The sequence below is a fragment of the Sander lucioperca genome, chromosome 4 (assembly GCF_008315115.2).
Source record: "Sander lucioperca isolate FBNREF2018 chromosome 4, SLUC_FBN_1.2, whole genome shotgun sequence".
Classification (NCBI taxonomy): Eukaryota; Metazoa; Chordata; class Actinopteri; order Perciformes; family Percidae; genus Sander; species Sander lucioperca.
Window position 1 is genome coordinate 26,743,708 of NC_050176.1, and position 11,810 is coordinate 26,755,517.

General features: G+C 41.2%; 1 protein-coding gene across 13 annotated transcripts in view; it reads left to right on the plus strand.

The window, feature by feature from the left end:
- Nucleotides 1–11,810, plus strand: part of apbb2b (amyloid beta (A4) precursor protein-binding, family B, member 2b) — a 49,563-nt gene that overhangs the window by 28,682 nt on the left and 9,071 nt on the right. For 11 of the 13 annotated variants that reach the window (XM_031285717.2, XM_031285721.2, XM_031285719.2 and 8 more), the window contains 8 exons: nucleotides 2,622–2,866; nucleotides 3,573–3,704; nucleotides 4,209–4,280; nucleotides 5,270–5,320; nucleotides 6,066–6,151; nucleotides 6,567–6,627; nucleotides 9,769–9,915; nucleotides 10,536–10,663. In XM_031285717.2, coding sequence (XP_031141577.1) covers nucleotides 2,622–2,866; nucleotides 3,573–3,704; nucleotides 4,209–4,280; nucleotides 5,270–5,320; nucleotides 6,066–6,151; nucleotides 6,567–6,627; nucleotides 9,769–9,915; nucleotides 10,536–10,663 — 922 coding nt within the window. The remainder of the gene's footprint in view (nucleotides 1–2,621; nucleotides 2,867–3,572; nucleotides 3,705–4,208; nucleotides 4,281–5,269; nucleotides 5,321–6,065; nucleotides 6,152–6,566; nucleotides 6,628–9,768; nucleotides 9,916–10,535; nucleotides 10,664–11,810) is intronic. The other 2 variants (XM_031285720.2, XM_031285726.2) reach the window with 2 other exon arrangements.

Below are 11,810 nucleotides of genomic sequence, written 5' to 3' on the forward strand. Positions count from 1 at the left end.
GTGGTCTGTGCATGCTGTATTTGTGGGTGAATGCGTGCATCAGTCTGGTCATGGTGTGTGTGTGTGTGTGTGTGCGTGTGTGTGTGTGTGTTGTTTGACAGAGAGAACGTGTGTGTGTTTTGCTCCAGAAGCTCACTGTTCTCCCCTCCCCCTCTGCTCATCTCTGCTCTGGCATGGAGCTGCATGCTAACTGAGGCTATTATAGGCTAACTGCTACGTAGCTCCGCTGTGGCACATTTCCATGAGCTGCATAGGTGCAGCGTTAGCATGCTTAAGCTTTTCCTTCTAATTCCACACTTGCCATGGTGCTTGCAGATGGTGACACTGCTAACTTTAAGCCATGATATATCACCAGTCTCTCTCTCTCTCTCTCTCTCTCTCTCTCTCTCTCTCTCTCTCTCTCTCTCTCTCTCTGCTTTGATCCACATCCAATAGATCTCATACTGACACCCATCCCCTGAATCCCCATCTTCTCTCTCACTCTTCATATTCTTCAGAGACTCTGTAGTATGATTTGCTCTGACCCATTTTTGCTCATAAAAGACATCTCCCAACTCCCAGAAGGCACTGCTTCACAGCTTCTTGCTCTAATGCACAGTCTTAAACCCCAAGGGATGTCTGCTTTTGCCAAGAATGTGTGTGTGCATTTTGCCAAGCTTTTTGAGTAATTTATTTTCCATTGAATAAACCAAAGCCTTAATAACTGTGTGTGTGTCTGTGTGTGTTTGAAATCCAACTCAATCTGGACCGACCCAGTCGGCATGATGACATATGGCCTGCTGTCGTGGCGACAGGCCCATGGGCTGTGTTTCATCAGCATGGTCAGCAGTTCGAGAACTCTTTGTGCAATCACACAAGTACACGAAACACACACACACACACACACACACACACACACACACACACACACACACACACAGAGCACCAAGTGATCAGTCCCTCAGAGCTTATATCACTTTTATGAGTTGCTACACCACCTAATGCAGTTTTGTATCATCTTTACTACCTATGCCACTACATCAACTTCACACACAAAAATGGCATCAATAGTTCTGTGTGTGTGTGCTTTTGCCGGCTTGACTGCCAGGAAATTGCATCCTGCAGATGACATGACAGTACAAGAGTAAGAGAAGAAACAGTGATATAAGTAATCTGTGTGTTTTCAAGGTAAATGCTGTATTTCCCTGACATTCAATCACTGTCTGCTCTATATGCTGTTGTGTTCTGCTAGGGAAGGGAAGTTTTTAAATGTTACGTAAAACCATAAATACTGAGCCAGTACGTCTAAATTAATCATCTGTTCGTGTTTTTCTGTTTTTTTAATTACAATAAGTGCTGTGTGCCTTTTAGGCCACAGCTTATAGTTTGTGCAGGTATTTTAAGATTCATTTTCCTTGTCCTTTGTAACATGAATAGTGTAGCTAGTAGGGAGAGCTAGCAGTTCGCTGGTTAGCTCAAGAGTCAACAGACAACTGAACGGAGATTCTTCACTGATACTTTATTCTACAACATCAACCATACAATGCCAGGTCTCCACGGCACTATATTTACTTATCATACATGAGCAGTATACATATAACATAACCTGTACCATACAACTCATTAGTGAAATCTCTATTGATTTGTGTCTGAGGAGAGAAGACAGCAGCCGCACGTCTTCACTATGTAGTACATCACCATAGTAACAAAGGAAGGTACCACCTTGTGGTGCTTCTAAGCATTGCAGTTATAATTCTGTCTGTTACACCTTCCACTTAATTTAGTTGTACACAGAGTTATGTAACGTTTTGTGTATAAAGTCAGTAGTTGATTCCACATGTATATAGTAAGTAGATATGAAAACAAACATTGGGTGAGCATTTCACACACCCACAGTTAAGCTTCACTTTGTCAGAAGCCATGCAATCACTGGCAATATTAACTTTATAATGTACAGAAAAAGAAGAGTTGGAGTCAAATTCAGAGGTGAGGCTGAATTATTGGAAGCTAATGAGCTAATTTAAACAATAAATTAAAGAACCCATAATTGATCATACACTCATAAAAATGAGAGAGCATTTTGACAGTGGGTTCAGAAAAGAAGCTAATACAGTTGCGAGCGCCAGAGAATAATAATAAATCCTCATTTTTGTTGTGTTGAATAAATCCAAAAATATTAAAATTCTGCTTCGGGCTAACTCATTGAGCATCTGACGTCTGTTGAACTGTTCTACATGTGAGAGGAATGCTAGTGCCTGTGTGTTTTTGTGTATATTTGGGAGTTGTTTTTTGCCTGTGTGATATGTTTCATTTAAAAATGTAGGTACTGTATGTGGCACAAATACAACAACAGCACTTAACAGATTTTACTCAGTTGTTGTCTGATGAAAGACACGGCTTGTCACATGACAGCTGCAGCAGATGCTGGTAATCCCAGTCAGCTGGTGATATCATTCAGTATATGAGTCTTGGAGGATTAACTTCATTTAACAGAGGCCAATTTGATAATATGTAAGAAAACAACTACATTGTATGTCTGTGTGCAGTCATAAAGGTGTGTTTATTCATGCATTTGTAAGTAAAGTATATAAGAGGTCTGCCATTTTAATCAATTCACACTTTTCCCTGTTTTTTTTCACCAGATATCTGGAGTGAGCAGTCATTCCAAACAGACCCTGACCTGCCTCCGGGATGGAAGAAGATCACGGACATGGCCGGGATCTACTACTGGCACATTCCTACAGGCACCACCCAGTGGGAGAGGCCTGCCACTCGCCCAGCAGCCCCTGGACAGACAGAGTCCAAGGCCCTGGGCGACCACACAGTCTCCACACAACGTAAACACTCCCTGGGCTCACTCAGCCCCTCACCCACTCCTGACCACGAGGTGAGAGACAGAACAACACACTGACACACATGCACATTTTAGGTCTGACATAAATTTTGCCTTTTGTTTTTGCTGTAATTGTCAATTACATCTGCAATCGTTCTGTGTAACTGTGATCGCCCAAGATGGTTTTAAGTGATGGCAAAAAGTCGCTATGGCAGCGCTCGGGCTCAAAATGTTGTTGGAGTACAGTCTGAGGACAATCCATCCATGTATAGGGGTGAGGAGGAACAATGAGAAAATAATGAAGTCACAGATTTAAATTAACACAATAATAATTAAGTCAAACTTACGTATGCCGTATAATAGGCAAATATGAAAAACTAAGATTGTCATATGACTGCGATGCAATAAATTTGAAAATGAAATCCTCATTATTAGTCTAGGTTGTGTTTTTAGAACTGTTAGTCATTATGATCAGCATTATTACAATTGGAATTACCACGCATTTAAAAATGAAAATGTTTATTTGAAGCATCTGATGAGCATAAATCAATAAAATTGTAGACGTGGATATTTTACACTTATTAGAGTGGCTGTGTGGATATTGTACACTTCGTTGCCATCTTATTAAGTAGGCCTACACCTTGATCAAACTAATGTGGTCTAATGAAACAGTCCTACAGTAACTCAAACCTTCGTGTGTGTGTGTGTGTGTGTGTGTGTGTGTGTGTGTGTGTGTGTGTGTGTGTGTGTGTGTGTGTAGTTGTGCCAGGCAGAGGTCTTCTTTAGGGGGTCGACTCGTTCGGGCAGCACAACCTCTGACAGCTCAGTGGAGCCTCTCCCCACTCACGAGCCCACCCTCACCACATGTGGATTTGTCAACAGTTGCTACTTTGTGAGTAACCAACAAAAGTTTTTTTCTGCCTCTTTGTACCGTCTGCGTAAGAATGTTGTAAGAATTCAGTTTAAGCCTCCATATGGTGATTTTAGACAGGGCAATGTATCTGTCTGATCTGTTTTTCTGTAGTCCTGATTGAGATTAGTGGAAGATTGGCAGAAATATGCAACAAGACAGCCTGGGTAAAAAGAAAGGACCATCAATACTGCAGTCTAGCTGCAGAATACAGGAATACAAGAACACTAAGTCAATCAATCAGTCAATCATGCAGAATGATGGAAGGATGCGGAGAGAGGAAAGAAGATTAACAGACAGGAGCATGGTGTAGATAAAATATTGATCTAGTGAGAATGGACTGATGTTGACAAATAGATGTGCCAGAATGAGATTCTGGCACATCTATCTGGAGTGACTGACCTGACCTACTCAACTATTAGCCAGTGGCACAAGAGCCAAAATATCCAACAGACTAACACGGTGGATGTCACTTTCTCTCCTTAGCCTCGTTCTACATCTCTACAGGGGATGCCTGATCCAGAGTGTCTCTCTCAGCATCTTGAAGATGAGGACAAGGTAGGATACTTAACTAACTTTCTCTCGTTCTGTTCCTTTCTATTCTGTTACCAACCACCCTTCTGGTTCTCTTTTGGCTCAATAGCCAAAAGTTGTGCTTAATATCTTTCTGTGCGTGTGTGTGTGTGTGTGTGTGTCACAGATAGACAAAAATGATACCTACAGCATCTGTATGTGTGTATATTACTGTATATATGTATATCTACTTGTATCACATACAGTGCAGTCAGTAAGTATTTGGACAGTGACATGTTTTCATTTGGTTTGGCTTGGTACTCCAGCGCACACAGGAGACAATAAAAGACTTATAACCTCACAATATTTTGTTTGCATTCATGGACAAAGGCAGTTTTTTGTGTAATAATATTGTGTGCAACATACCAAACACTGAGGCTAAAGTGCTATACGTTTATAACGTCAAACTAAGTCCCATTACATGTTTATCTTTAAAACTTAAAATTGACATACTATTGTATTCTTGTATTTTTTTAATTATTGACTTTTGATATATTTAGATATTTTGTCTTTACTGGTACTTCTTTTTAGTTGCTTTTTTTTTTTTTTTAAATGTTGGTTATAGTTGCACTTAACTATAACTGGATTGGAATTTGTTGTCAAAATTAAGGCTGAACGTCAGATTCCTTTCAGATCCATCATCCAGAAAACAGTGTCACTTTCCAAATGACTGTACTCTATGTCCTGTATTGTTTATATTCTACTAATCAAGAATCAATAGATTCTCAGTAGCGAGGTGACTGTTCAATAGGAGCAAGAAACATTTGAGAAAACATTTTGATTGACAGCTTTTCATTTAAGAAATGTTTTGCTGGGTCGCTCCTTATTGCAACAGGCACGTGGCGTGGGGTGAACTAGTTAGCTAACAGCCTTCTTCTGTCCTTCTTCCCTTGCTCCCCTTCTACCTTTGACCCCAATCTTTGCCCTACCACTTTGTGTGTACGTGTGTGTTTGTGTTTTAACGCTGTATGTAGAAACAGGTGTGGAGTGTTTTTGGCGGAAAGATTGATAGTGAAGTGTGGAAGGCAAGTATAATGCACTCAACGTCAATGAGCCTTTTTCTTGGTCTGACCTCACACACTGTTTGAGTGTGTGCCATTATGCAATATGTGCTAGAAATTCACCGCCTGCGCAAAAGCATGTGTGGCTGATGCTTCAACATATATGTATCTGCACCAACCACGGCATTTTGTCACGCCTGATATGTAAAACATCTGTGTTATATGGCTGCAGCAACACACTCAAAAGGTTGTTTCTTTCTTTACTTATGTGGCTAAAATGTTGTCATCTTTCCTTCCTGCTGGCACAGATCTGAATGTGGGTGCACACACGTGTGTGTGTGTGTGTGTGTGTGTGTGTGTGTGTGTGTGTGTACATGCTATATGTTAACTTTCTTTCCTTGATGCAGCATGCCCCATTACACATAACACACCAATGCCATTTCTCCATCCAGCAAGGCCATTCCGCCCACAGTTGGATGCATGCTGGCATATATATATATGGCCAGGCTCTTATCTCTCTGGAGGGGTCATGTCCTGTGGGATCAGACTTTTCATATACTATATACTTATATACTTTACATATACTATTACTTCATATAGGAGACCTGTGTGCGAATGACAAAACTGCCAAACCCAGACCATTTTAGCAGACAGTACTACGGGTTACATGTGTGAAAGAGGCTTTAAGGTGGATGCCTTTTGGCCAAAGATGTGGGTTTTATTTTGGTGTCATTTTGTACACTCTGATGATGTCACCTGTGTGCAACAGGATCTGCAAGCTGCCACAGTGAACCCTGACCCCAGTCTGAAGGAGTTTGAGGGTGCTACGCTTCGCTACGCCTCACTCAAGCTAAGGTGAAATACCCGACAGAAACATACAAGCAGATACAAAAATCAAACTATCTCTGTGCATGAACCTTTGCAAGCCACCAGAGTTGCAATAAGTTATCAAACATATGTTGCTCTCTGTTTCTCTCTGTGTCTCTGTGCTACTCAACTGCTCTCTGTCTATCTCTCCCTTAGTTTTGTCTAGTCAGTTTCTTTAATCTTGTATTTAATCAGTGTTTGAGTTGGAGTTAGTCAGACAAAGCCGGATGTTAGTTTTTCTACTCAGGAAATGGCTCCATGTTCTGTATTAGTGTAATGACTGCCTGTAGCTTTCACACACAGGACAGGAACCATATTTATAAAGCAGCTAATGGTTACAATGGTAATATTAACACACCGCTAATCGTATAACTACATCCTACATTATATAAACTTTTTTTAGGAACCGTCCAACAGTGGAAGAAGAGGAGTCTGGCAATGTCAATGGTGACCCAGCAACAAAGGTAAGGATCCTTTTCTTAAACTTGACCTCAGTGCAACGCCTGCATAATGCATGTCTATCTTTGTAATCTGTGGTTTAAGACACAAGGCAGATTAAGTCATAATTCACATTGTTCTTGCAGCTAACTGTAATGTATCTGTACAGTACATTTTACATTTCTAAATGCTAGATAAAAGTTCATTTTAGACTTGTTTTGTGTCAGACAAGCAGCCTTTTGCATTGTGACCGCTTTGTGTTGCCTTTATTTAAACAGTAAAAAACTATAGATATGCTAGAGTGGCTGGCAGAAAACCTGTATTTATGGATTGTTATCTTTTGCAAAAAATTGCTTATATTTATGAATATAAAATCTTACTTTTAAACACTGTAGAATATAATCCATATTTCCAGCACACATAGCTTTTTGCCTTGAAATTATTGTCCTTGTATGTTTTAGTCTGTTGATTTCCTAAGCCTGGTTGTTTACCGGTGGTGTTTATAGTCCCTTTCCGACCGGAGGGATTTTTGCAGTTCCTAGAACCCTTTTTTTCTCGTGTTCTGACCGGACCAATTTGGGGATTATTAAGTTCCTCTGACTGCAGTTCCTGTAACTCTTTCAGCTCCTACTTCAGGGCAGGGTCTTTTTCCTTTTCCCTTTTCCACATAGGAACCCTTAGAGACCTAGCAATGTCTGAAACACAAACAGTACATATTCTTCACTGTCTGTTGCAATTCGCCTACGTATGCTAACTCATAAGACAAACATCACGCATTCAACCAGCTAATTGTTAATGCTAGTTAAGGTTACCCGTCGTTTCATTTGCCTGTTGCGCTCTGCTCTTCTATCTTCTTCCATCATATTAATTAGGATCATATTACGCTGGAGCCTTCATTTTCTGTGTTCAGCCCCAGTATTTAAACACCACTGTTCGAACTCCGTTCAGGATCCCGGCAAGGCACAACAGGAACATTCCGATGGCCTCCTCCATGCTGGTTTGTTGTTGTATGTGGCACTAATGTCAAGTGACGACGCTATAGAGACCGTTGCCGTGCTTGCGTCACTCCCTTACCCCTCCTACCGGTTCCTATGGCCACTTGGCCAGTGCGAATGCAAATGGAAAAACCGGTTTTGGGGGAGAGTAGTTAGTAGAACTGTTTAGAAGTGGACTGTTCCTATAACTACGTTCCTGTAACTACTGTTGTACAGTGGCCTCTGTGCTTTCATCTGAGTGAAGAGATATCTAAACAAGACTCCCTCCAAGTGGTGAGACTGAGAACTACAGTTCAATGCTGCACATTGGTGCATTAATTACAAAGGAACATTCAAAGCTGAAATTCAAATGAGACATTTAAAGTTTTTAATAAGGGATATAATCAATAATACATATTAGTCATTAGAATGCCATGCCCATTTGGCTGATACCAGCAAATGTCAGCACAAGGTTAAATTAAATTAGAATCCAACTAATTAAACAGAAAAATAAATTAATTATTTATCTGATCTGATACAGAGTCATTTCATTCTGTCACAAACTGAGGAAGAGGTTGAAATTCTTATAAAGGTTCTGACAGATAGCTGAGTAGATCAAAAGAAACGCAGATTAGAGTTTAAAGTCAACATTCAGCTTGATGAATAGACGATAGTCTAGTGTCTGTTTCCCTCTGCGTGTTTGTCTTGCAAATAGACACAATCCTTAGCAACAGTGACATTGTGATGAATACCAGACACAAACACAGACCTACAGTCAGGGCATCTGGTCCATAACACACTCTGACACACACTTCCAGCAAATGGCCCACTGCAGTATCAAGATCGGAACGGTCCCTTTTCTACCAAATAAAGAAGTTAAATACAAACAAGATCTCACTCAACAACAATTTCTATCTATCAAAGTCTAGAAAACTGACCAGATAACTGTAGTACACACAGAGGGGCCAATAAAATGTTAGTATAAAAACCTACAACTCCTTATAAAGACACACATTGTGTGACATGTAGCTGCTACCACCTGCTGGTCTGGAACTGTGACACAACTTTCACCAGACTCCTAACAACAGAGAGAGCGGCACTGTGGGACTTACTGTGTGTGTGTGTGTGTGCATATCTGCACACGTGTGTTAATCCTTCTATATTGCCTGTGTGTGTGAGAGGGTGAATAAGTGAGCCGCACACTCATCAGCTCCGCTTAGCTTTAAGTCAGTAGTATAAACATCCCCACACGGATGACATGATGCTACTGTATGTCCTGCTGTGTAATACTCAACATCTGTGTGTTTGTGTTTTCAAAAAGAACAGTACAGTAGGTAGATGTCCTACTACTACTCACACAAGACAAACGTACTTCATGCATGTATATGTGCATGGATATTTCAATCAGTTTGATATGAGCATTTGATCCACACGTGAACACATTTCCCCACAACAAACCATGATGCCACTGGTTGGTGTGATAGTCACTCCCTTTATTTGCTGTCTGTCTTTCCCTCTTTGACCTCTTTCATCATGGATCTCTGCACTCTGCATCTGCAAAGTACTTTCTGGTTGGACTGCTGAATTTAAATGAATACTTGATGAGAACAGACTCTCCTCTCTTAGTCTCTTTTAATCTACCAAAATGCTCTGTTGTCTGTATCTGTTTATCTAGGTTTTCATCTTTGTGGAGTTCAAATTGTTTAGCTCTACCCTCAGAATCCTGCCAGTTCGAAATCCCAAGTTTTAAACACAATAGTGTTAAAGTCGGGAAGATTCTTATTTAAAAAAAAAAAATAATAATAATCTTCAACACAAACGAAAATCAGTCCTGTTCTATGGAGCCGAGACCTGGAGAACAACAAATTCCACAACCAGCAAAGTACAAACCTTCATAAACGGATGCATGAGAAGAATTCTAAAAATCTATTGGCCAGACAAGATCACAAATGAAGATCTGTGTATGAGGACAAAGTAAACACCAGCTAGAAACGAAATTGGACAAAGAAGATGGAGATAGATTGGGCACACACTTCGTTGACCAATGTCGAAAAAAATGGGCAAAAAAAATGACCATTAACCCTTATTAAAGCCTAAAACAAAAACCTGCTGGTCAGTGTGCAATAAGTTGTGATATGTCTGTAAGTTCTGTACTGTATATGTAACAGTAGCATGACTTGGTGTGTCCTCCAGTGTTTTGCAGTGCGCTCTCTGGGATGGGTGGAAATGGCTGAGGAGGACTTGGCTCCTGGAAAGAGCAGTGTTGCTGTTAACAACTGCATCCGACAGCTGTCCTACTGCAAGAATGACATCCGAGACACTGTCGGCATCTGGGGAGAGGTGTGTGTGTGTGTGTGTGTGTGTGTGTGTTCATGTGTATTGTTTTGGCCGTAAAATAAAGGATGACAAGTTTTTTTAGGAGAGGAGGAGTGTTTGTAGAAAGCCAGGAAGATTAATTAAAAGGTAAGGGCGGAGCAAAGTAAAGAGCAACAGAAGTTAGTCAGGGCAACAGTCTCCTGAAATGTATGTCAAGATGGAGGGAGGAGGGGAGAATAAGAGAGGGAAGTGGAGCAATGTTATGAGGTCTTTCCCTCTCTCTGCGGTGGTTGTGTTTAATGTGAAGCGACAGAACAGAGAGAGAGAAAGAGAGAGAGCTTCATCCTTCTTTCAATAACCTTTCATCTTCCACCCCTGTCTTTTTAAGGTTTGATCATTTATTTAGATACACACACATGCTGCACACCACACATGCACACACAGGCAAATGTACTTAGGCAAATAAAATAAAGCACCTGACCTTTAAATTACTATTTTTTGCAATGTCTTGAGCTGCAGGAAATAAGCATTGCATTTTTTTGTGATGAAATCTGAAGAATTTGTGTATTTGTGTGTGTGTGTGTGTGTGTGTGTGTGTGTGTGTGTGTGTGTGTGTGTGTGTGTGTGTGTGTGTGTGTTTTCAGGGGAAGGATATGTACCTGGTGCTGGAGAATAATATGTTGAACCTGGTCGACCCCATGGACCGCAGTGTGCTTCACTCTCAGCCAATCGCAAGTATCCGGGTCTGGGGTGTTGGCCGGGACAATGGCAGGTTAGTCATCATGGCAACCATTGCTTTTTTTTTTTCTTTAAATATTGAATAATCCTCCTTTGCTTGTCTTCACGATTTATCGTCAGTGTGTGAGATGTCACGTGGTGGTTTTCTCAGAATGCATGCCATGCTCTAAATCATCTTCAGCATTTCTGTAGTGTGAATATTCTGAGAGTGGTATTAACCAGTCTTCTCGGTGGTGAATCATTGAGGCTTTTGTTGTTTAGGTTTAAGTACTTTAATTGATCGACTATTCACTAATGTAAATGAAGTCAATGGTACATCACACACACTCAGTAGAAGGTCAGGGTAACAATTGAGGGAAGCAGACTGGTGTGGTGTGGTGACAGGCAGAGCTGAGAGAGGAGTTAATGATTGATGATGAAGGGATGCTAATGAAAGATTAATTCATCAGTACAAAGGAGAGGCTGAGAGTGAGAATGGCCTTTATTCTGTTTCACCACAAATCCCACCTGACTATTTGTCCCTTGCTTTCACCTCAGCTTAGCTCAAAGACAAATTCACAAACACAGTGTTGTGGTGCTGCTGGGCGACCAGTAAAGGGCGCTCTGCGCTGCTGCATGCATGAGAAGAAATCAAATGTAGGTTATCAGGCACAGCCGGGTGATGTGGACTGGAGAGGTCGGTAGCTGCTGTATAATACGATCTGGCACATGTATGTACACACACACACACACACACACACACACACACAAGCAAGGAGTGCACTCAGGGAAAGAGGCTAGGCTAAAAGCTCTTGGCATATGCAGAACTGCAGAATTCTATACACACACACACACACACACACACACACACACACACACACACATGCAGTGGTGTATGTTACAGTATATGTATGAGATCACCCTGTCAGATAAAATGAACGTGTGTTTTCCGAGTATATTTCTACCAGCCACATCTACATATAGCAGTATAGTCAGAGCAGTGGGAATACCTCAGCTGCAGCACAGGGAGGAGGAGGAGGAGGAGGAAAGAGGGGAGGAGAGAGGGGTTTTGGCAGGAGAGAGGGGGATGAAGCTGCCAGAGAGGGAGGTATAGTTAGTGCTCACTGGGTGTGGAGCGGACAGGTTGAGGAGTGTGTGTACGCCTGCAGTATCACCAAGAATAGATGATGTGAGTGTCTACA